Here is a 26,079-nt window from a genome sequence, read left to right as displayed (position 1 = left end):
GTGATCTCACAGCAGCTGATTAAACATTCAGTCTTGGCTCAAGTCTTTTCCATGGGTGCCCTGACCTGCATTGCATCCCTTTATGTCGGTTTGAAGCTTCAGGAATTCCCTGGTGAAATTAGAAACTGGAGCCCACCATTGGAAGGCTATCAGAGACCGAAGAAGGTGACAGGCCACTCCTGATTGGCGCGGCAGGTTTAAGAAGCAAGGGAAGGCTAGTCCTGGTCAGCTGTGAGACAAGTAGATCTTCGCGCCGGCCTGCCAGAATCTTAAAGGTTTATATAGAGGCCTACACTGGGTTCATGTATTAGTCCGGACGGTTTCAACAACGTATTGCTCTCTTAAGGCTGTGTCCTTGAAAACACCTCCTTTGTGGGAACAGTGGACAGAAGGTACATTCCAAGAAGAGACGAGGAGCCTCTGATTGCCAGAGTCAAGTTTTCAGGTCGGTTGTGGTCATGTCTTCTCAATGACCTACTCTGACACTTTAGTATTATGAATCACCGGTTACTAAACATATTTTAAGGAATTAAACATAATTTTTAGAAGAAAGGAAAATCGGCAGTTAGGAAAATCGGCAATAGAAACACATTTGGGAGAGGGGCACCTGGGTAGCTCAGTTGATTGAGCGTCTGACTTTTGGTTTCTGCTCAGGTCATGATCCCAGGGTGAGTGGGATCAAGCCCTGTGTTGGGCTCCCTGATGAGCGTGGAGCCTGCTTGAGGTTCTCTCTCTCTCTCTCTCTCTCTCTCTCTCTTTCTTTCTCTCTCTCTCTGCCTCTTCCCCCTGCTCACTTTCTCTCTTTAAAATAAAAAAAAAAAAACAATAAAAAAAGACACTTGGGAGAAAAATGTTTACATTTGGATGAATATAAAAGGATGATGTTTGATGAAAAATGGACATCACAAAATTGAACAGAAACAACTTTACTTCTGAAATTTTTGGAAGTAGAGATCAGTCTGGATAGAAGAAGACAAAGTTTCAGGTACTTCAACAAGAAGATCAATCTGTCTTATATCTACAAGGTGACTCTTTAGGAAATAGTGGTAGAGTGGTTTGGTGCGAAAACAGTGAAAAAAAAAGATAAAAGAAAAAACCCATAATTAGTAATTCCAACCATCTTCATTTATGCGGATACATGTTTTCTACAACATGAGTGTTTTAACTCTTGACTTTGAGATAATTTTAGACTTCAGAAATGTTACAAAAGTAGTACAGAGTTCAGGTGTGTCCTTCATTCAGCTTCCCCCAATGTTATCATCTTACATAACCACAGATAATAATCAAAACTGGGAAATTAACATTGGTACAGTACTTTTACCTAAACTATAGACATTGTTAAAATATCTATATTTTGTTCTACAGTGTTCCCTTTTTCTGTTCCAGGATCTAATCCAGATTCCTACTGTTTATCTAGCAGTCATGGCTGCCTCATCTCCTTCAATATGTAACATTCCCTCAGTTTTTTCTTTGTCTTTTATGACATTAGCACCTTTGAAGAATACTGGTCAGTTGCTTTGCAGGATAGCCCTCATTTTGAGTGTGCCTGATGTTTTTTCTTTTTCTTTTTTTATCTACATATTTCACCTAGCCTTGTATTCTTAGATCATTTCAATTTTAATATACTTTTTTTTTTTTTACAAATAGTTTATTGTCAAGTTGGTTTCCGTATAACACCCAGTGTTCATCCCCATAAGTGCCCTCCTCCATGCCCATCACCCCTCCCACACACACACACACAACCATCAGTCCTGTTTGTTCTCAGCATTCAAGAGTCTCTCATGGTTTGCCTCTCTCCCTTTCCCCCTCCATTTCCCCCCCATTTCTCCCCCATGATCCTCCACTAAGTTCCTCCTAATCCTCCTATACGTGCAAACATATGTTATTTGTCCTTCTCTGTCTGACTTATTTCTCTAAGCATAACACCCTCAAGGTCCATCCATGTTGCTACACTTGGCCAGATTTCATTCTTTCTCATTGCCATGTAGTATTCCATGGTATAGATAAACCACATCTTCTTGATCCATTTGTCCATTGATGGACACTTAGGCTCTTTCCATGTTTTGGCTATTATTGAGAGTGCTGCTATGAACATTGTGCATGTGCCCCTATGCATCAGCACGCCTGTATCCCTTGGGTAAATTCCTAGTAGTGCTATTGCTGGGTCATAGGGGAGTTCTATTGTTAGTTTTTTGAGGAACCTCCACAATGTTTTCCAGAGGGGCTGCACCCGTTTACATTCCCACCAACAGTGTAGGAGGGTGCCCGTTTCTCCACATCCTCGCCAGCATCTAGAGTCCTCTGATTTGCTCATTTTAGCCACTCTGAGTGGCGTGAGGTGGTATCTCAGTGTGGTTTTGTATTTCCCTGATGAGGAGGGATGCTGAACATCGTTTCATGGGTCTCTGGACCATGCCTGATGTTTTTTCATGATTAGAATGTTGTTGACTTTTGTGGCTTGCTTAAGGTAATATTTGCCAGATCTCTCCACTGTAAAGTTAATATCTCCCCCTCTCCCGTTGCTATTAATAAATATCTTGCAGAGATCATTTGATACAATGCAAATTTCTGTTTCTCCTCAAAGTTTCACCCATTAATTTTAGAATCCACTCTTAGATCTTGACTGTCAATTATTACTATTTATCTTCATTCTATATTTATTGATTGGAGTTCCTCTGTAGAGGTATCCTTCTCTCCCATTTATTTATTCAATCATTTATTTATCAATATGGAGTCGCAGATATTTTATTCTATAAGTTATAGAATATATAACTTTTATTTTACATATATCTAATAGTATAATTATTTGTTCTGTTGCTCAAAATAATACAAGGTTTAAAAGACAGAATAGTATTTCAACTCTATGTCTGTGCCATGAATTAATCCAGTTCTTCAATGTTGGACATTTAGGTTGTTTCCAGTTACCTACTACTATTAATGATGTTTGATATTCAGAAATCTTTTAATTTTTATGTTTTCAGAATTTGGTTTTCTACCTGCAGAATCACTGGATGTTGGAAAATTTTATACTGTGGTCGTGATCTAGGCGGTGGAAACTGTCCACTTGTCTTCACGGAAATCAGAGACCACACAGTCCACCCAGACGATTCAGCAGTGAGCAGAGGCAGTAGATCCGGGAGTCCAGGAGGACCTCTGCCGGCAGGGTCACGTAGCTCAATTGTCAATAAACTGAAGCCACATTACAATAAAGTTATTGAAGTTGACGAAGACTTCCGGTAGGGGCACATCTATTTCCGTCAGGGCCTACATTCTTCTCTCTCTACTCCATCCCAACCGGAAATACTTATCCCCCGTTTAGAGCCACGTCTGTACTGGCCTCGGTCCCGCCCCCACACACTGTGGAAGCACTTCCGGAGTCAGGGTATTCCGCTCCGCCCCGCCGCCGGTGCCGTGCTGGAAGCCCCGGCTCCCCCGGAAGTGGCCCGGGCCTGTCTGTCGGGGTCCCTTCCACCCCGCTGCTGTTGAGGGCCGCAGGGGCGGCGGCGATGGCGGAGGCGGCGCTGTTGCTGCCGCCTGAGGCGGCGGCAGAGCGGGACGCTCGGGAGAAGCTGGCCCTCTGGGATCGGAGACCCGACACGACCGCGCCGCTGACCGACAGGCAGACGGACTCGGTGCTGGAACTGAAGGCGGCGGTGGAGAACCTGCCTGTGCCATCCGAGGTGAGGTGCCGGGCTGGGTCTGGGCTGGGGCGCCGAGGACGCGGGCTGGGATGCCTCTTTCGCGCGCCCGCGGACCTGGGCCTTGCAGATTTCTGCCCGGGGTCTCCTCTCCCTCCTCCCCGGTCAGTGGCGGGTCCGGCGGGAGACGCTCCTCACCTTCCCGGGCTGTCAGGCCTGGCTCCGCCGGCGACCGCCAACTCTGCTCTCGCGCAGGGACGACTGCGGGGAGTCCAGTGGCCGGTGTTGGCTGGCACCCAGCCCTCCGCCTGCGGTGTGGGACGGTTGGCTGGGAGCCTTGCCGTGGCCGTCTTGCCCCGGGTGTCCGTGCTATCAGCTGGGGCATGGCCCTGCTGCCCACCATCTCCCGGGAGAGGGCACCGACCCCGAAGTGCTTTGCTTCAGGACAACCTCCTTATAAGTATTCATTTACCGCCTTAATGAATAACCCAGCTTCCCTTTTCCATGGGGCACTTGGAGAGACAAAAACTTGATCTTGAGATAGGTTTCACTCTACGCACAGAGAGCAGTGAACTCTCCATCAAGTGCAGATTATGGGAGATCGATTTATCTGACCTATAGCAGAGCAATAGAAAAGAATTTTCTTTGAAAGCTGGGTCAGTACGTTACTAGGTAATGCTGGTTTTCGGAGTTAGTGTCAGTGTTTTTAATTCTCATTATCATTGGGATGTTACGCATATTATCACTTGTGTGATTCAGTTCAAGTAGTTGCAGTATCAAAAAACATCTTACGAATTGCAGATAGACTTTTTTTCTGGTTTGAGGGCCAGGTTTAGGATTATTATTTTATTAATAATGACAATTGTCTTTTTTTTTTTTTTAATGTTGGAAGCACTCATTTTACACGGTTTGGGATTGTGTCTAAAGGTGGATTGTTTTTAGAGACTTAAACTTTTTTTCCTACCCTCAAGTTTTAGAGATTAAGAACTTTGATTTGAAAGTTCACTTTCACTGTTGCATCTTCTGCCATAAAATACAGGTGTTCTTTCTTGGGTTTCTCTGTTCACCTGTAGGATGCTGTGCTGAAATAAATGAGGAAACAGGTGGAAATTTCTTTGACTTGGCTCTCGAAGTCTTGTATGCTCTGGATAATAGAAATTGTTTGCTCTATGAATGTTCCAGTCCATTTATAATTGAGTTGGCCTGTTACGGAAGCAGGATCCTTGGGCATCACAGCACCTGTGGGGAACAGAGTCCACAGGAAAAGTAACCCAATTTGTTTTTATTGTCTCAGCTCATAAACTGTTATTATTCTCGTTGAGCATGAAGGAAAGGTGTTGGAGTGAAGTAAATGGAATCTTTCATTTTCATCCTATTTTTTTTCATATTTATGCAGTATAATACCCACATTAATCTCATGCAGTTGTTTAATGTATATTTTGTGCCTATTCTGGGCTAGGAATTGAGGATAGAAAGATATGAAAATCAAGCTCCTAGCTTCACAGAGCTTACATAATTGTGATCATGAGCTTGTAGAAAAGAACAAAGTAAGTTCAGACCGTGGTCATGGTATAAGGAAAATAAAACAAGATAGTATGACGGAAAGGGATGAGCTATGTTCTAGATAAGGAAGGAAGGCTCTCTAAGAAAATGACAATCTAAGGCGAGAACTCATGGTGGAAAACAAAATGCCAGCCTTGCAAAGACTATAGAAATCTCTTCCAGGGGGAGGAAAAAGCAATGCAAAGGTAAGAGATGAGCTTGACAAGTTCAGGGGTTGAATGAGGGTGTTCTGGTATATGCAGTGTAGGTATTGGATGGATTTCTGTGGGAATGAAATGGCCTTTATTTTCCTGTCCGGGGAATCTGTCAGGGGGATCATTGTTTTTCAGCTATCTATAGCCCTTGTTTCCCTTTACTAAAAGTATTTATATGTGGGGAGGGAAGACTGGAACGGAATTCTTTTATCTGTCACCACTCTTTTTTTTTTATGTTTATTTAAAGAGAGTGTGAGCACAAGTGGGGGAGGGGCACTGGGAAAGAGAGAGGGGCATGGGGGGGGGCGGAGAGAGAGGGAGAGACAATCCCAAGCAGGCTCCTCGCAGTGTCAGCACGAAACCCAATACACGGCTCCATCTCACAAACCGGACCGTGAAATCATGACATGAACCAAGATTAAAAGTCGGTTCTGCAACCGACTGAGCTACCCAGGTGCCCCTGTCTTTTCCCACTCTTGACACAGGTGCTGAAAAAGAATGGCTCAATTTTTATTTTGTCCAAACAGCGTGTCTGTAAAGGATTTTCTGTAGTGTTTCACAGTTTTCACAAGATAAATTACTTCCTGAACAGCTGGCGCTGAGCAAGTTAGTTGAATAGCAAAAGGCCAGCTGATGCTTCAGTAAATAGCATAAAGCTATTAACTTCTTTAGAAAATAAGATGTCTCTTTTATGAAGAGGAACTAGTCATATTTTGGAAGGAAGTTATATCTTGGTTTTTGGTGTTAGATAAAAGAATTTGAAGTAGAATATTATGTAGACTGGTTTCTTGTAGCCAAGATTAATTTTCTTTTAAGTAGTGAGGGCCTTTTTCTTTCTGCTGAATTTAGTAGTTCTTGATACATGCTACAATAGCTAACCCTGAAATGTATTATGACTTGTTTTCCTAAAGGCTGTGTGTTCTTAGTATATTTAACTTCTCTGAGCCTGTTTTCTTTATAAAATGCGGATTATAATACACTTACTGTCTGATGGTGGGGTTGTGAGAATTTGGTGAAATCATGTATGTAAAGTGCACATGGCAAGTGAGCTGCAAGCACTGTATTATTCATATGCTTTCCCCCCACATGACTGATAGCCTGAAAGCGTAGATTAGAATCTTGTGATCTGAGCATAGGTGTCACTCAGACCAAAGGTAAGAAAAGAAGAGGTTAAGTGCCTTGCAGATGGTTCTGCGATTCCATCTATACATCTTCAATGATTTGCTTCACACAGAGAAAGTAACATCAGGTTTCGTTTAGGGAATGAATTGTTTAGATTATGAAAGTGATTTTCTCCAACCCGGAACTGTGCAAGAAATCAAGTTTGGGAGAGAAAGGGGTATTTGTTTTTTACCTGGACCTGCTTAGCTGGTCAGGCAAGGTTGATTGTTTATTGTAATTGCTATTTAATATGTTAATGTACCATTTGTATACACTCTACAATAGCTCTCTAGGACTGCTGATTAGGTACCTGTATTTGTGCTCTTCTCACTCTGATGGTGAAGACCCATCTGGAAGTCAGCACAGTGTAGTGTGCCAGAGGACTCAGGAGTGAATGAGTTACTGAGTGAGAGTCAGTTTGCTTGTTTGTTTATTTATTTATTTTAAAGTAATCTCTACACCCAACGTGGAGCTGGAGCTCGAACTCACGGCTCTGAGATCCAGAGTCTATACTCTACTGACTCAGCTGGCCAGGAGAGGCAGGAGTGAATGAAAGGTCAGAACAGGAAAGTTTGTGACACCAGCACACCCCTTCTTGATTTTCCATTCTGTTCCAGGTGCTTCAGGAAAAGAAGACAGCTGACCAAATGTACCCAATGGGGCCGTTTTTTCGTACTCTTTTAAAAAGTAACTTGTTTTGTTTCTTTAAAAATGATTATTTCTTAAAGTAGTTGCAGTCAGGGGCACCTGAGTGCCTCTGTGGGTTAAGCTTGGCTTGGGACTTTGGTTCAGGTCATGACCTTGTGGTTCATGAGTTCGGCCCCCCCGTCAGGCTCTGTGCTGACAGCTCAGAGCCTGGATCCTGCTTCGGATTCTGTGTCTTCCTCTCTCTCTGCCCCTCCCCCGCTCATGCTCTCTCTCAAAAATAAACATTAAAAAAAAAGTAGTTTCAATTAATGTGGCTTCTCTCTTGCTCGGTTTTAGAGAAAATGGTTTTGTGTTAGTGAGAACAAAGGAACAGGACAGGAAGCCTTTTTCTGTTTCTGGTATTTAAAAGTCCTCATGCTTGAAAAGTAGTATTTGTACATGAAGTAATCATATAGAATGTTTTTCATATATTCACATGATCATGTTTACTCACAGCATCTAGACTATAGATTTTATCTGACTATTGACACTACCTTCTCAAGTATCTACAGTTTTCATATGATTTTGTTTTGTAAAGTAAATTAGAAGATAAATTTTTTTTTAGTTTATTTATTTTGAGAGAGAGTGTGCAAGTAGGGGAGAGGGAGAGGGAGGGAGGGAGAGAGAAAGAGAGAGAGAGAGAGAGAGAGAGAGAGAGAGAGAATCCCAAGCAGTTTCTGCGCTGTCAGTGCAGAGCCTGACATAACTCAGGGCTTCAACTCAGAAACCACGAGATCATGACCTGAGCCAAAATCAGAAGTCATGGCTTAACCAACTGAGCCACCCAGACACCCTGATATATATTTTTGCTTTTGACATTTATCTTTCTGAGTGATTAAAATTTTTTAAAAAATTAGCATATTTACTTTTATTTTAACTATTTCTAGAGGCTTTGATTTTTTGTTTTGTTTGTTTTTAAGATCCCTTTTTTCCATCTGGTATTATGTTTCATCTGCTTTTGAAGAACTGCCTTTAACATTTCTTGTGGTACAAGACTGTTGGAAATGCATTTTCTCAGCTTTGTTTAAACAGTCCTTTTCATTTAAAAAAGATACTCTACTAGATAAAGAATTCTGGATTGACAGTTTTTTTCTTTTATCACTTAAAAGATTTGTTTAATTTCTGAGAAGTCTGCTGTAATTCTTATCTTTAATTCTTATATTCATTCTTCTATGTCTTTTCTCCTCTGTCTCCCAGTATATTTTTTAACTTTATTTTTAGGAATTTTTTAGGAATTTGAATATTGAATATCATGTGCATTTGTGTGTGTGCACACACGTGTGTGTGTGTGTGTGTGTGTGTTGGAGAAGGAGAGAGAGATTCTGCTTGGGATTCTCTGAGGTTCTCAGAACTGTAGTTTGCTATCTTTTATTGGAAATGTTTCAACTATTATCTTTTTTGAACATTTTTTTCTACCCTATTCTCTTTCCTTTTGGGATTCCATTTATACATGTACTAGATAATTTGATATCATCTCACTGTTCTAGGATATTGCGTTTGGTTTTTATTTTCTCTGTTTCCTCTTGATGTTTTACTGTTGGGTGATTTTTATGACTGTCTTCAAGTTGACTGATTCTTTAGCTGTGTTGAGTGTACTGATGAGTGCATTTCAGCAGCGCTCTGTCCAGCTTTCTTTACCTTAGCTCAGTCTCCCTGTGCGTTGTGGTATGTTTTTCATCTGAGCCTGATCCACATCTCCTTCCCCCTTCACCTTTAGGTGTTGTGTAAACATTGGTGATAGAATTACATGTTTGAATTTTGTCACAGTCAGTTCATATAGAATTAAATTTTACTACTAGTGAAATAAGATTTTATAAAGATATGGGGGCACCTGGGTGTCTCCGTTGGTGAGTATTCGACTCTTGAATTTGGCTCAGGTCATGATCTCACAGTCGTGAGATTGAGCTCTGTGCCAGGCTCCACACTGAGCATGGAGCCTGCTTAGGATTCTTTCTCTCCCTCTCTCTTTGGCCCTCGCTCACTTGCATGCATGCATATGCATGCTCTCTCTTTTTTCTCAAAATAAATAAACATTAAGAAAAGAAGATAGCCTATGGACTGTTCTTTTCCCAAGAGCACGATAGATTCTGATTTATAGATTTACTGACTCTGTTGCTGCTCCTAAATAGGAATAATAATAAACTGACAAATGACAGTAGCTCAGATTTATTGAGTGTTTACTATGGCAGCATTATGCTAAATCCATGGAGTGTTGTCTCTGGTAGGGTTACCTCTTCCTCCGAGGAGGCAGCTTGTTGTTGGCGAGAGGAATGGTTCCAGGGCAGGAGTAGTGTGACTCAGCTCAGCTTCCTCTGCCTCCACACTAAAGACTGGAATTGAAATGAAATAATTAGGCCCTTTTACCTTCAGAACCCCTGGTGGCAGCACACAGTTGCTGATGACACTTTGGACTCAAGATAGAGTCTCACTGGATTTGAGAAACTGAATTCTTACTGTGCCGTGCTCCTTTTATACTGAAAGATTATGTCACCATTCAGGAAGGGTTTACATGAACAACTGATACCCTTAATAAGATGTATTTACATACTCATGACCTCCTGGCTCTTGAGTCAGAGTCATTTGTGGGTAGAAGGCAGATTGAGGACATTGCCGAACTTTATTTTTTGTTTTTTGTTTTTGTCTGCAACTTCCCAGTAGTTCAAGAACCCTGTTTTCCCACACCTGCATTTTCATTTTTCCCCAAAGGCTTCATGCTACAGATACTGTAGTTCCTATTTTACAGATTAGAAATTGAGGATTAGAAGCATTAGGTAACTTGCCCATTGTCACACAGCTTATAAGTGAGCAGGAGCAGTGTTCAAACCAGGCTGCACTGTAACATTCTTCCCCAGGCTAGAAGGTAGAGCCACACTTGAACTCGGGACAGAAACGCCTGTTTTGGGTGTGTCTGGGTGGCTCGGTTGAGTGTCTGACTCTTGATTTTGACCCAGGTCACAATCCCAAGGTTTTAGGATTGAACCCTGCATCAGGCTCTATGCTGAGCATGGAGCCTGGTTGAGATTCATTTTCTCTCTCTCCTTTCCCTCTCTCTCTCTCTCAGTCCTTCGCTCTCTGCCCTTTCCCCATTCACACATGCATGTTCTTTCTTTCTATATAAAATTTAAAAAATCCTTTTAAAGCCTATTTTTAAAAGGTATTTCTTAATTTTTTTTTAAAAATAGTGTTTACCTGAGGTAGTATACTTTTTAATGTTTATTTTGAGAGAGGTGGGGAGGGAGAGGCAGAGAGAGAGAGAGTCAGGCTGTGTGCTGACAGCAGTGAGCCTGACGTGGGGCTCAAACCCACAAACTGAGATCATGACCTGAGCCAAAGTTGGATGCTCAACCAACTGAGCCACCCAGGTGCCCCAAAGGGTTGTATTTCTAAATTAGTGATGGTGCATTTGTTCATCTAGCTTTTTTTAGCTTTGAAGATAAAAGTCTATCTTCAGGTGAAATTTTTCTATCTGGAAAAACAGGGGCAGGTTCTTAAGGCCCTGGGTCAAAGTTTTCTATAGATGGACCTTAAATGTTATGCCCTAAGGAGTAAACACTGAAATTGAAACATTTGGGCCCTTTTACCTTATCCTGCATCCACCCTTCCTTTATTTTAGGTCTAAAAATAGTATGTCTGTGTGACTATAGGTAAATTAACACCTGAACTATCTTTAGTAATAGTGGAGAACTGGAAAGTATCGTGGGTCTGATGGTGTCAAAATGAGGCCTTGTAGGTGGGCTCTTCTGAATCTAATGGGAAACTCTGAAATGGTTTCTCCTCAGTTGTAATTTCAAAATTTGCCATCAAGAAGGTGTGGGTGAAGTGTGCCAGTGGTAGAAATGGTAGAAGGAGGTCTCTTTTGTTGATTGATAGTTCTTGGGTGTGATTTATTTTCTATTGGCGAGCATTAATGAGGCCAGGCTCTTTCATTAGATACTGGGAAAGGCAAACTGCTTTCAGCGGCATACAGGTTTTTGCCTTCAGTGCCAGTTCATGAGGGTCAAGTAAATGCGTGTTGATTAGCACAGACTGACTGCCAGTGTTAGAAAGGCAACTCAAAAATCCTACTTTACTAACGGTGCGGATAACCGTATCACATTTACATTTTGAGATTAGCATTTAATAGCTGTAAGTGTTACCATCCTATGGCAGTTACTAATCTCAAATGATTTAATAGAAAACCTTCCTTTCTCTTTCAAAACAAATGAGATGGAATAACAATCATGAATTTAGAGAATTTTCAAGTTATGTAAATATCTTTGTGGCTCTTTTTTTTTTTTTTTGAAGCTTCCGCTTGAAGACTTGTGTAGTTTAACATCCCAGTCACTGCCTGCTGGAGAGCCTTCAGTAATACCTGAATCTACAGAAGACATTCTCTTGAAGGGTTTCATTTCCTTAGAAATGGAAGAAGAAAGAATTGAAACTGCACAGCAGGTGAATGGCATTGTTGTTTCTAAGAATGCTCAATTATTTTAAATATCTCAAGACCGCGCTGATAAAAAAATGTCTTAGTTAAAAGTTCTAAACCTTTGAAAATATAGTTAACGTCAGTCTCTCTAGAACATTCTTGATTTTGTATTAGCTCTGGTTGTTTTGTGTTTATATTTATATTTATATTTATTTATTTAAAATGTTTTATTTATTTTTGAGAGAGAGAATGAGAGAATGAGCAGGGGAGGGGCAGGGAGAGAGGGGGACAGAGGATATCTGAAGTGGGTTCTGCACTGAGAGCAGTAAGCCCCGTGTGGGTCTCAAACTCCCAAATTGTGAAGATTATGACCTGAGCTGAAGTCAGATGCTCAACTGACTGAGCCATCTAGGAGCCCCTGTAAGTGTTTTAAATAAACCTGTTGCCCAATTATATTTGTACAACAGCTAAAAATATGATATTCCAACTTTGGACATTGATAGCTAATAATTAAGGTTTTAATGTTTCATGTACTTTTGACCTCCCCCAGTGTCTGCTTATCATAATGGGTCCCCCTAGCGTGTGTGCCCCACCCCCACTTGTACTCTCTCTCTCTCTCTCTCTCTCTCAAAAATGAATAAACATTAAAAAAATTAAAAAAAGAACTAATATATTGAGTTATAATTTACATACAATAAAATGTTTTCATTTCATTTTAAGTTTATAGTTTGATGAGTTTTGACAAGTTTAACTACCACTCTGATCAAGATATAAAACATTTTTATCCTTCATGCTTGTATAAGGTCAATCTTCACCTCTTTTTATTTATTTATTTTGAGAGAGAGAGAGAAAGCACAAGTGGGGGAGGGGTGGAGAGAGATGTAGAAAGAGAGAATCCCAAGCAGGCTCTGCCCTTTCAGAGTGGAGCCCGATGCAGGGCTTGAACTTACGAATCTTGAAATCGTGACCTGAACCAAAGTTAGATGCTTAATAAACTGAGCCACCCAGGTGCCCTTCCACCTCTTTTTAATAATAGATATTTTTCATGACATAGGTGGTAGGGCTAGATTTCAAACCCAGGTTTAGCTGATACAAAAGGGCCATGTTCTTAAGCCACTCTGTTATATTATTTCGGAGTTTATATTTTTATAATCCTTATTAGATAATATTAACATTTACCCAAAGCCCTATGTTACCTACTCAAATTTAGCAATGTAGCAAATAGGCATTAGCTTCTTAGGAAAGAATATATATTTTTTATATATTGTACCTTTAATACTTAACCTCTGTTTGACTCTGGATATGGCCGATGTTTTTAATATCCCCTTGCTTTTCCTAGCATGTAGATAGTGACTATGGAATTAAATTATCGTCTTCTGGCTTAACAATAGTTATTAATGTCTGAACCACAAACAATAAGACTTAGGTAGTGTCTGCCCTTTTGACTTGCTATTTAGCCTGTAGCCACTTTTCCTTTGGTCTGTTTTAGTTTTGTTGACATTATTATATGCTTTATTTTTCCAGTTTTTCTCATGGTTTGCAAAGCTGCAAACTCAGATGGATCAGGATGAAGAAACTAAATATAGGTATGTGGTTCTTGAGTTTGTTGGCTCTCCTAACTTAAAAAAATTTTTTTAACGTTTATTCATTTTTGAGAGATGGAGAGAGACAAAGCATGAGTGGGGGAGGGTAAGAGAGAGAGGGAGACACAGAATCTGAAGCAGGCTCCAGGCTCTGAGGTGTCAGCATAGACCCCAATGCTGGGCTGGAACCCATGGACTGCGAGATAATGACCTGAGCTGAAGTTGGACGCTTAAGCGACTGAGCCTCCCAGGTGCCCCCTAACTTTTAGATCACAGTCATCTGTAGCATTTCATAATCTGTATCTTTAAGTGAAATTAAGATACAAAGAAAACTCCCAACAGCAACATTTTCTTTAAGGAGAGCTAGAGATAAGTTGTGTGATTTAAACAAATAGTTATATCATAACTAATAAGTTGAGAGGTGCACATATTGGTTTTTTAGAAAGCTCTAGAAAGGTTTGAGTTCAAGTGGGAATTTTATAGGAACTCTAAGATGTTTGTTACTTTTCTTTAGAAGTAGTGACCCAAGAGATTTTGGGGATGCCTACCTAGATTGGGTGTGACAATATTGTTCTGTTTGGATATATTGATAACATAGGGGAAATGCTGTGCATAGTGTCTAGCTGATTTAGGGACTGTGGATTGAATAATTGCACTATTTAACATTTATTAAATGACTATTATTGCTAGTCAATGTGTTAGGTTCTTTGGTGTGTGATTCCAGTTAATCTTTTTATGTGAGGAAAGGTATATTACTCCTATTTTACAAATGTGCAAACTGAAGCCTGAAAATATTAAGTGACTTGCCTAATATGACTCAGTGATTCAGGTCTTTTGATTCCAAGTCCAAAATTCTTTCCATGACATCACACCACCTCTCAAAGACGTAAGTGACCTGAGAGATTGACCTACTTAGTACCTTGGGTTGGCCCTGGTGTCCCAGTCTTTGAAAGTTGAGCTGGTGGTTTATTGCCTTAAATGTGGAAAACCAGCTTGTGGCTTTAGGACAGATTCCTTTTGTTGTTCGTAGTTTCAGTGATTTTTCCTCTTAAGTATTGGAAAAGGTGTTAACATAATTTTTGGCACATTTCTGAATATAATAAACTTCAGTCAGTAGGTCGACTTTTCTCCTGAGATTTAAGCATTTGGGGAAAAATGAGACTTTGTTGTTTATTGACATGCTTATTGGGGGAAAATATTATTGCCAATCCCCTTTTGGTTCTGTTTTCTAGACAGATGAGGGATTACTTGTCTGGGTTTCAGGAGCAGTGTGATGCTATATTGAATGATGTAAACAGTGCCCTTCAGCATCTGGAGTCATTGCAGAAACAGTATCTGTTTGTGTCCAATAAGACAGGAACCCTACATGAAGCCTGTGAACAGCTCCTAAAAGAACAGGTAATTTGGAAGAGGGGAGGGGGTTAGTGACTATATTTAATACTTTATTTTAAAATAGATGAATAGAATTCTAATTGCTTTAATTTCTCCAAGTATATATTGAACTCTGCTCTGTATGAGGCCTTGTGCTAAGCATGCACGTTATTACACCGCCAGCCTGTCTGTATTCTAAATAAGCTTACGTGAAGGGGGCAAAGCAAGCTTTCCTGTGTTTTGAGTTAATTCTCAGTATAATTTCAGAGTGAGGAGGATATATTAGTTTGCTCTGTCCACTCTTTATTGACACTTTTCAAACAAGCAAAGTGATTACAGTAATGGTGGGGTTTATGAAAAGATGAACTGATCTAGATTGTACTTAAACTTCAGTTTAAAGATAAAACATGTAAGTTACTTTATCTGAATTTTCTCTATGTGTATTTTGTGTGTTTTTAAAAGGAAGTTATTATTCTATAAAAGATATGTAAGTTGCTATAATAATCATCACTTAATTTGTCCAGGATTGCAGAAATCATTGAGCATGAGTCTGAAATCTTATGTCTAAAATAAACTTATATGTCTGGTATAAATGTATTCAATATACTTTTGAGACTGGAGAGTTGATTCTTAAGTTTTTACACTGCTTTTTTTCTTTTAAAAAATGCAAGTCGGAACTTGTTGATCTGGCTGAAAACATTCAACAAAAGCTTTCCTATTTTAATGAATTGGAAACTATTAACACAGTAAGCATTTTTTTTTTGTACTTTTTGTAAAATTAGCGACTTTATTTGTATTTTCTTTTCTGATATAAATTTCTAACTTTATAAATTGTCTTAAGTGATATTTTAACATAATAGTTTGCTGACAGATTGATATTCCTACTTGTACCCAATGGAGGTATCATTACCAGTTCAGACTTTTTCAAATATGATTTAAATAGTTTCTGTAAAGTTGTATTACTGTTATTAAAATCCCTTTGTCCATTACCTCTTATAGTGACTTATTGGTAAGCTGTCACGATTGTGAAAGGAAATATTAAGTTTTAAATCTTGCTGTGGTTGTGCTACTAGTAATTAAAATATTTTTTAAACTAATCTCATGTTTAGCTTGGAGTATAGTTCTTATAACGCATGCTTGTATCCCAAAGTAATAGTCTCAATTAAGACTGCTGTGTAATTTACATTCCTATGTCTTCCTGGCTCATAAATTAATCATAATTACTACATATAAATTACTAAAAGTATTAAGTTAGTCTAATTATTATGGTTTACTACAGAGATAGGAAACTAAGTAACCAGTTAATAATGGAATGCGAGGGGAAATTGTTCATTGCTAAGCTACAAAGATAAAAAATAGTTGGCTGGTTTTACCTGTATTTTGCATACACTTCTTATATTTACATTTTTATATTTATCTTAAAGATGTATGTTATATAGTTTCATATGTTTTAATGTGTAGTTTTATATGTTAAGTATTAAACATTTATTACTTGTATTTATGTTTATATTTGTATATATTTATTAAACAATTACTTATATTTTGCTTGTATATTGTTTTACTTTCATAGTATGACTGCTAATGATTCCTTTAACCTTGAAAAAATTGCCAGTATTTGATAGTAGGGAATTTGTGTATGTTGTAAAGTACTAGAAAATGAGAAGTCAAGGTACTTGATGTGTTAATTTAATATAACATTGTACAATGTAGTAAGGTAAATATTTGGTAATTTATGAAGAGACCCTTAAAGCTCATTAGGAATAAATGAATTAAATCAGTATTACTTTTTGTCCTTTCTTTATGATTACACATGGGCTATATTTGAGGATATTTTGGTGATTTTTAAAATGTAAAGACATTAGTATAACTGTGTTAGAGCCTAAAGGGAAATATGCTAATTCTAGTATTTAATTTTCAAGTTCTGCCTGTATATTTTTTGTGAATTAAAATTTTTTTTTCTTAAAGAAACTGAATTCTCCTACGTTGTCTGTTAATAGTGAAGGATTTATACCTATGCTGGCCAAGTTAGATGATTGTATAACATATATCTCCTCTCATGTAAGTCGTGGTATTTCTGTATTTTTTTTTAAGTATATTTATTTATTTTGAGAGAGAGAGAGAGAGAGCGTGCGCGCGTGTGTGCCTACACAGCAGGAAAGGGGCAGAGATGGGGGGAGAGAGAGAATCCCAAACAGTCTCTGAGCTGTCAGCATAGAGCCCAACACAGGATTTGAATTCACAAACTGTGAGATCATGACCTGAGCCAAAATCAAGAGTTGGACTCTTAACCAACTGACCTATCCAGGTGCCCTCCTTCTGTATGTTTTTAAGAAATCTTAACATTCATATTCTATTACTTTTTACGTTATAAAGTAATTATTTCTTCTGAAGGAAAAAGTGTATCTGTAACATACTTGAAGAAAAACTGTAGTGAATTCTTAGTGATTGTCAGTAGTGATATAATAAAAGTACTTTCAGCTGCTGGAAAGGGGTCCTGGCTAACAGAGGTATATCCCTCTAAAAGAATGGGTGATTTTTAGGCTTTTGACTTCCTCTTGTTCTAGATACTTCTTGGGAAACAGGCAGTGTTACTTGTGAGGAAATAAAGGAACAAGCCCTTTGATTTAATCACCCTCTTTCTATCCCCCAAGGATTTATAGCTGTACAGGTTTTCCCCACTGTCTGAAAGCAGAATGTTCCTATGAAACCTTTTGTAACCCAAAGTGGCATAAAGCGAAGAAGCAGTTATCATTTCATAAAAGTGAACATCCTCTTTGGATTTCTTTTGGTTAACAGAAAACGGTACTATTGTAGGTTTTCCGTAAAAGCGAAGTGGCATAAAGGGAACTTTTGGTTGAAGGGGAATTGGGGCAAAAGCCTGTAGTCATCTTTGCCAAGCTTACAATCTATTTAAGACCTTTTGAACGTTACATATATCTTTATTTAAAGGACAGGTTTGTTTTCATAGTCGGCTGTGCCAGTGTTTGTTTCCTCTTGGTAAATCTTTTCCTTTCCTTTATAGCCAAATTTTAAAGATTATCCTGTATATTTGCTGAAGTTTAAGCAGTGTCTTTCTAAAGCTTTGCACCTCATGAAGACATACACTGTGAACACGCTACAGAACCTCACCAATCAGTTATTGAAAAGGGTGAGTTAACTGGCGAGGCCTGTTTTTCTTTTGTTACTCGTTTATCGTCCATAATCTAAGATTAGTACTTACTAACTCCAGAAACTTTTTTTTTTTAATTTTTTGTTAAATAAGACTATGCATCACAGTTTTATTCAGAATAGAAAAAAACTTGGCTGTATTATATCTGTCCATCAGAATCTTATTTTCAAAGAATATTTAATAGTGTGAAAAGTTCTCATTATTATAGAGTAAATAATAAGATTGAAGCTATTTGTCACTTAACATATTTTCTTATCTTCATGAAATATTGGAAGGAAATACACCAAAATGATAAAACTTGTTCTTAGTGATAGGATTACATATGATGGATACTTTGAATTTTTTTCTTTACATATGGTAGATAATTTAATTTTCTGTGTTTAGCCAATGTATTTTTATTGAGTGCCTTCTCAGTGGTTGACATTTTACTGGGAACTGTACAATAGTGAGAAGGAGCCAGCAAGATCCCTGTCCTCATGGATAATTCAGAAGAAATAATCAGCAAAGAAGGAAACAAATTAATCAATTACAGATCATAGTAGATGCTAGGTGGAAAATGAGCAGAGTGCTAGGTTAGAAAAAATTAAGACTGGAGCTAGCTAAGATGGTCATTGAACATATAAGAAAATAAAATCATAAAGATTATGCATTTTATTTTTTAAGCTTGCTTTTCAAAGAACATGAAATATCTTCTTGAACTTTCAGTCCAAAGCCTCTGATTTTTGGGTTGCATTTTGCTGTTCATATTGTTCTTTACTGACATGAAGGCCAGACCATATGATTTTTTCTGTTTTGTAAAATTTTTAATAAGTTTAGGAAATTAATACCTAATTGGTACTAGTACTTACAATGTACCAGTAACTAGTGCTTTACTATTGAGCTGCATAAAACCTTTATGAGTACATGTTATCTGCATTTAATGGATACAGTGAATCTTAAGAGAGGTCCAGAAATTTGGCCACTGTACTGCTGTCAGTAAGTGTCTGAGTATGAATCTGAATTTAGGTCTGTTTACCACCAAAATTCATGCAACGTAGGATAAATTTTAATTATAAAGAGGAAGGAGATGACAGTTCCACCTAAGTATTTCTCATTTGTACCTATATTACTGATATTTAATTTCTCTTTGAGATTTTTCTCTGTAAGTTTTTGGTTGGTATATAGGCCAAGTAGCAGCCATTTAAAATGGTTGGTGTCATGTTTTCTGAATAATTATTTGTTTGCTAATTATCTTCCTTCCCTACCCTTTCCCACGTCTCTTTAGGATCCTGCATCTGTACCCAATGCAGACAATGCCTTCACATTATTTTATGTGAAATTTCGAGCTGCTGCTCCCAAAGTCAGAGTAAGTCTATTGACATAAATGGAATATTGCTATGAAGTTTATTTAGCCAGCCCTTTTGAAGCTCTACTGTATGTTAGGCCTTTTGCTTATACCAGGAAAATGAACACAAATGACAGGTAGGCACTGTCTTTCCACATAACAGCAGTGTACCTTAGAGGGGCCTTGAGAGCACAGAACAGGAAACAGTTAGCTCTTCATATGGTGCTCAGGGAAGGTTTCTAGATGAAAGTGATATTTGATGTTAAAAGGCACAGATTTATAGTGGGCTTGTGGGGATTGATAAGGATACTTTATGCAGAGAAAACAGCATGTATAGGGGTGGTTGTAGAGATACGTATTTTGGGAGAGCTGCTTGTAACTTGTGATCAGAACACAGGACATTAGTGACATGTAATGGGGAAAAGAGATAGGAAAGATGGCAGATATCATTTCACAACGGGTATCACATGTCATGCTAATTCAGGAAAAGTGGAGAGCTAGTGAAGCATTTTGTTTTTTTAAAGTTTATTTAGGGAGAGAGAGAGCACATGCATGTGTGCAAGTAGGGGAAGGGCAAAGAGAGATGGAGAGAGAGAGAGAATCTCAAGCAGGCTCTGCACTGTCAGTACAGAGCATGATTTGGGCCTCAAACTCATGGACTGTGAGATCATGACCTGAGCTGAAGTCAGACGCTTGACCGACTGAGCCACCCAGGCTCCCTTAGTGAAATATCTTCAGCAGGAGAATGATTTGGTCAGATTTGCCATTTCTTTAGCTTAAGGATGCTATTTGAAGAATGATGAAAGATTTGAGACAGGGAGGCCTGGTCGACAAGGAAGACTTTGCACCTGTCCATGAGAAATAGGGGTTGATTAAGGTGTTGGGAGTATATTCTTGAGGTTGGGAACAGGTGCCTTGTTTACTCTCCTTAGCACAGTGGCTGGTACTTATGCACTAAATATTTATCTTCATGGAGTGATTAGAAATGGAGGTGTGGAAAGTAGATCTGTGTGTCAATATTTACATATTTAAAAACATATCCAAGAAACAGCTGACTGGAGCTGGTACATGCATCTTTTTCCTACTCATTGTGAAGATAGTAGAAAGAGTAGTCTACTTTTGCTTACTGATTCAATCCCTTCCTTGTTTCCCTCCGAGGGTTAGTTGAAAGGAGTTTTGTGTTTTTTGAAATAAGAGAAACTTGGGCTTGTTTACAGAAGATACAGGAGAAGCATGGTTCATTGATGGTATGAAGTTTAGATTGTGCCCGATTGGTTGCTTTTGCTTAGTAGTCAAATACCAATGGTAAAGATTTGATTAGAAAAGAAATGGTATAGATAGATGTGATATAGCTCAGCGTGGTAGGTGAATATAAAATGATGCTATAATTCTCAGTGGCCTTCCTACTTGCCATTTACTAATGGTAACTAATTAATATATGAGATGGAATCCTATTTATATTACTGACAGAGCATAAATTATTTATCTAGAAATAACCTTAATGGAAATACAGGGATGAAGAAAATGGCAAAACTATACAGAAAATCATAAAAGAATAAATAGTAAGCCTATCTTGTTCCTGATTGAGGAGACTTAATTTTTTAAATGTTAGTTCCTCCTAATATAATTTATTAGTCAAATGTAATCTTAGCAAAAATTCCAATGGAATTTCATTTTGGATAATGCTAAATTTCATCTGGGTTACTAAATAAGCAAAACTAGTCAAGAAAAATATGAAAAATACAGTGATACTAATTCAAGAATTCATCGATGGATCATTGGAATGGAAAATTCTCGAACTTAGTATGTAAACTTCTTAAAGAGGAAGGGTTCTAGTTTTCTACATAATATTGGGAAGATTTGCTAAGTATTTGGGGAAAAAATGTAAGCTCTTCACTTTATAATATTACCAAAATACAATATAAGTGAACTACAGAGTTAAATGTAAAAATAAGCAGAAAAAAGAAACTAGCAGAAATTATTGAGAAAAAATTAAGGAGTAAAAGATTTGTGATATAAAAATTAAATTTTCTGGGGGGTGCCTGGGTGGCTCAGTTGGTTAAGTGTGACTTTAGCTCAGGTCATGAATGGTTTGTGAGTTCGAGCCCCATGTCGGGCTCTGTGCTGACAGCTCAGAACCTGGAGCCTGCTTCGGATTCTGTGTCTCTGTCTCTCTCTGATTCACACCAACTTGTGCTCTGTTTCTCTGTCTCAAAAATAAATAAACATTAAAAAATTTTTTTTCTGAATTTTAAACAGCCAAAGAAAAGCAGAAGCCAGAATGTTTCCAACAGATAAGTGTGAGAGGGTTAATATTTTTAATATACTAAGAGTGCTTATTAGTCAGCAAGAAAGATAATATATAAGTGGCCAGATTACTCAAAGAAAATGCAAATGATTAATAAATATGAGTGCTTGTATAGCCTCCATGGAGAATACATGCAGTTTAAGTTTAGCTGGCATTTTTTGTCAAGAACATGGTAGATTAAGGTGTAACAGTCAGTGCTTTTGAGGATTTGGTGAGGCAGACAATGCTGCTGATAGGGATATAAATCATTTCCTTTCTCAGAAACGTTTTAGGAGAATGGAGCAAGAGCCCCTAGAAGTATCCTTTTGACCCAGTGTTGGGGATCCCCTGGGAAGTACGTATTGTTATCATGGCAGCTTTATGTAGGGGGAGGCAGACAGTCAAAGACATGAGCCAGCTCTGCTGGACTCAGCCTGCTCCTGGGCAGCTGTGCTCAGACGTTCTGGGTTCACTCCAGGCCCAGAGTCCCTGACCACTGGGCTTTTCTTCTCAGGATACAATCTGGATGTCGAATAGAATGTTTGACTTAAGGCACACCTGCCCTGGGAGTTCTTATGTGGCTGTTTAAAGTCATGTTTTAAATAATATTAATAATAGGGGCGCCTGGGTGGCTTAGTCGGTTAAGCGTCTGACTTTCGCTTAGGTCATGATCTCGCGGTTCGTGGGTTTTTGCCCCGCGTCTGGCTCTGGGCTGACTGCCAGCTCAGAGCCTGGAGCCTGTTTCAGTCTGTGACTCCCTCTCTCTCTGACCCTCCCCTGCTCATGCTGTCTGTCTCTCTCTCCTAGAAATAAATAAAACATTAAAAAAAAATAATAATAATATTAATAATAATGATTCATTGAGTATTTACTAGATACCAGGCACTATGCTAAGGCTTTCCATACATTTTCATCTGATGTTGAGTAGGATGAGGTTTTGAAATGTTAATTTTTTGAAAGCAGATTATAAAGCTGAATATATAATTCTAAGTTTTTTTTAAAAAGAAATATATAGTAACTATAATATACAAAAACTGAAAGAATGTCCTAAAATATTAACTGTGCTTATTTTGTGGTATTCTATAGATGACTTTTATGTTGCATCATTTGTGTATTTACAGCTTTGCTGAAATTAGCGTGTGTTAGTTAAAATGAGAAAGTAATTGAAAGTATAACCTAAAACAGATGTATTTTTGATATAATTTTATTTTGCAGACTATCATTGAACAAATAGAACAGCGATCTGAAAAAATACCTGAGTGAGTACCTAGAATTTCTTCACTTTCCAAATGACTTTCTTGATGTGCTCTTTTTCCAAATTTATTATGTGCTTCATATTTTCTGAGCAGTTATCTTGCATACTATGTAAACCTTCTTGCAGCACATTAGTTATTTGGGGAATATGGTTGTAGACCTGACTTAGTGAGTTTGTAAGAAGGCATCTCTTTTCCTATAGCAGGATTTTTTCTTCTCCCCTTCCCCTCCCCTTCCCTCCCCTTGTTTATTTATTTATTTTGAGAGAGAGAGTGAGTAGGGGAGGGGCAGAGAAAGAGAGAGGGAGAGAGAGAATCCCAGGCAGGCACAGAGTTGACTGTGGGGCTTGAACTCATGAAGCCGGATGCCTCACCAACTGAGCCATCCAGGTACCCAAGCAGGATTTGCTTTTAATTTCAATAGATGTAAAATCTTTCTCTACTCTTGGGATATAAATCTTTGTTTAAAAGATAAAAGTTACAGCTTTTGAACCACAGTTCATTATGGTTTGTTTTTTTCTTTTTATACATAAATATTTGTAGTATTTAATGTAGGCAAATGAGAAGTGACAGCTTTAGAGATTTGGAAACCACTCCTGAGATTTAAGATCAGGTTTAATTTACATATCTGAAATCAGAAGCTTGTACTCTAGTCTCATTTGCTTTTCATCAGATACCAACAGCTGCTGAATGACATCCATCAGTGTTACCTTGACCAGCGGGAGCTTCTTTTAGGCCCTAGTATCACTTGTACTGTAACAGAGTTAACAAGCCAGAATAACAGAGATCATTGTGCCTTGGTAAGTTTCTGCTAGTTTTGTTTGGTGTTTAAACCTTCCTCTGAGATATTTTGATATTCTCGAAGCTTACAAGTTGGTAAATGAGTTTTGGTTCCCATATCAACAAACCTAAAGAATTTTTCTTTTTGTTATGAGGAATCTAGTATAGTAATTAGCAGTCATCTTGTCAAAATATTCTCATCTTGATGTATTTTTTGAAGAATGAAGATTCACAAACAAGTATTCCTTGAAAGATGAAGTTTCAATCTGCGGATTTATACTGACCATTTAGTTTTCGCTTTTGCTGCAGAAGTGCTTTTTTGTTTAGTGATTTTAATTCATACTATAGAAAGATGTATAGAGATTCTTTTATTTATTTATTTATTTTTTTAATATTTTTATTTATTTCTAGGAGAGAGAGAGACAGCGTGAGCAGGGGAGGGTCAGAGAGAGAGGGAGTCACAGACTGAAACAGGCTCCAGGCTCTGAGCTGGCAGTCAGCACAGAGCCCGACGTGGGGCTCGAACCCACGAACTGCGAGATCATGACCCAAGAGAAAGTCGGACGCCCAACTGACTAAGCCACCCAGGCGCCCCTAGAGATTCTTTTATTAAACACCCCTTTTCAACTAGAAAAGTAATTTGTTTTCATTGTCAAAAATTTAGAAAATGCAGAAAATAAAAATGAGCCATGGTTATGTTAGGCAGTACATCTTTGAAAACCAGCCATTTTGTTCTTGAATAAGTTTTATAAATATATATGCATAATCTCATTGCAAATAAAATCTTTGCTTTATTTATAAGTGCTGGAATCCTCGTGTGTCTTTAACTGTGGGTGACGTGTGTTTGTTTCCTGCAGATTCGCAGTGGCTGTGCCTTTATGGTCCACGTGTGCCAGGATGAGCACCAACTTTACAATGAATTTTTCACAAAACCAACATCAAAATTAGAGTAGGTGGCACACAAATTCTAACTCTTGTTTTTGTTTTTGAGAGGATTCGAGCGTGTGTGTGTGTGCGCGCGCATGTGCGGGCATAAGTGCATGGGGTAGATAGAAAAAGAGAGAGCAAGAATCCCAAACACGTTCCATGCTGTCAGCAAAGAGGTCAACTTGGGTCCCAATCTGGCAAACCGTGAGATCATGACCTGAGCTGAAATCGAGAGTTGAACACTTCGGCAGCTGAGCCACCCAGGCTCCCCTAACTCTTATTTTTTTTTTATTTTTATTTTTTCTTTATTTCTAGGAGAGAGAGAGAGAGAGAGAGAGACAGCATGAGCAGGGGAGGGTCAGAGAGAGAGGGAGATACAGACTCTGAAATAGGCTCCAGGCTCTGAGCTGGCAGTCAGCACAGAGCCCGACGCGGGGCTTGAACCCACGAACCGCGAGATCATGACCTAAGCAAAAGTCAGATGCTTAACCGACTAAGCCACCCAGGCACCCCACCCTAACTGTTATTTTTAAGATTTAATTTGCTAATAACCATCATGGCTTGTTTTATTATATGAGTATTTTAAAATTAACTGCAGAGTATTTTAACTTTTGTGGGTGTGTGAACAGAATACTATTGGGTGGGACAGTATTTTTTTTTTTTTTAATAAATGCAATTTGAAGGTCAGCTTGCTTTTATATTACTTATATTTATGGAGACAATGTGAGATGATAGTAAGAATCCCATTTGGGAACTCAGTCTTGGAAGTCTATATCCCTTTATCTCCACTAAGTAATTCCTCCTACCTAAAAACTTTTGTGATTCTAACCAATGAAAGACACTTAAAAATAGACACTATTTAATACCTTTTCTTTTTTTTCCTGAAAGTGTCTTTCAGTGATTTTGACTTTTTTTTTTTTTTTTAATGTTTTATTTATTTTTGAGAGAGAGAGAGAGAGAGACAGCGTGAGCAGGGGGCGGTCAGAGAGAGAGGTAGACACAGAATTGGAAATAGGCTACAAGCTCTGAGCTGGCTGTGAGCACAAAGCCTGATGCAGGGCTTGAACCCACGAACTGTGAGATCATGACCTGAGCCAAAGTCGGACGCTTAACCGACTGAGACACCCAGGCACCACTGGCGATTTTGACTCTTAGAAAGGTTCTAACGTTATAACTCTTATACTAAGGAAAGGGCAAATGTATCTTATGGTTTTGATTAGGTTGGTCACTTCTGATGAAATGCAGTGTATAGAAGAGTACTATTGACAGCATGGAGAATATAGACATCTTGAGTTTTTTCTTTCAAGTGTTTAAAATTGTCAAAAATATACTTGTATGTCCAAAGTACTTTTTTAAAAAAAAAATTGTAATGTTTATTTATTTTTGAAAGAGAGAGAGAGAGTACAAGTAGGGAAAGGTCAGAGAGAGAGGGAGACCCAGAATCTGAAGCAGGCTCCAGGCTTTGAGCGGTCAGCACAGAGCCAGACAAAGGGCTTGAACTCACAGACTGCTCATCGTGACCTGAGCTGAAGTAGGACGTTTAATGGACTCAGCCACCCAGGAGCCCCTGATTCGAGCTTGTAAAGCCAAAAAAAAGAAAAAAAAATCTACGGTATTGTTTTTACCCTTTCACTTCTCATTATATAATATTCCCACACACTATTTTCTAATAGATTTTTATTATAATTGGCTGGAAGAAATCAGTAATGTCATTTATACTATTAGAAAATTCTGAAA

At 38.4% G+C, this 26,079-nt stretch overlaps 1 protein-coding gene across 2 annotated transcripts in view; it reads left to right on the top strand.

Annotated features, from left to right (window-relative positions):
* The first annotated feature begins 3,351 nt into the window (after nucleotides 1-3,351).
* Nucleotides 3,352-26,079, top strand: part of COG3 (component of oligomeric golgi complex 3) — a 64,761-nt gene continuing 42,033 nt past the window's right edge. Inside the window, exons 1-11 of one of the 2 annotated variants that reach the window (XM_039254370.1) lie at nucleotides 3,352-3,680; nucleotides 11,528-11,674; nucleotides 13,173-13,234; nucleotides 14,464-14,629; nucleotides 15,274-15,348; nucleotides 16,568-16,660; nucleotides 17,625-17,750; nucleotides 19,036-19,116; nucleotides 22,598-22,641; nucleotides 23,309-23,435; nucleotides 24,273-24,364. In XM_039254370.1, the coding sequence (XP_039110301.1) occupies nucleotides 3,507-3,680; nucleotides 11,528-11,674; nucleotides 13,173-13,234; nucleotides 14,464-14,629; nucleotides 15,274-15,348; nucleotides 16,568-16,660; nucleotides 17,625-17,750; nucleotides 19,036-19,116; nucleotides 22,598-22,641; nucleotides 23,309-23,435; nucleotides 24,273-24,364 (1,187 nt within the window). In that variant the 5' untranslated portion in view covers nucleotides 3,352-3,506. The remainder of the gene's footprint in view (nucleotides 3,681-11,527; nucleotides 11,675-13,172; nucleotides 13,235-14,463; nucleotides 14,630-15,273; nucleotides 15,349-16,567; nucleotides 16,661-17,624; nucleotides 17,751-19,035; nucleotides 19,117-22,597; nucleotides 22,642-23,308; nucleotides 23,436-24,272; nucleotides 24,365-26,079) is intronic. The other variant, XR_005532122.1, reaches the window with a different exon arrangement.

Source organism: Hyaena hyaena, unplaced genomic scaffold (assembly GCF_003009895.1).
Source record: "Hyaena hyaena isolate Hyena2069 unplaced genomic scaffold, ASM300989v1 scaffold_483, whole genome shotgun sequence".
Classification (NCBI taxonomy): domain Eukaryota; kingdom Metazoa; phylum Chordata; class Mammalia; order Carnivora; family Hyaenidae; genus Hyaena; species Hyaena hyaena.
This window is presented reverse-complemented; position numbering and strand designations above follow the sequence as displayed.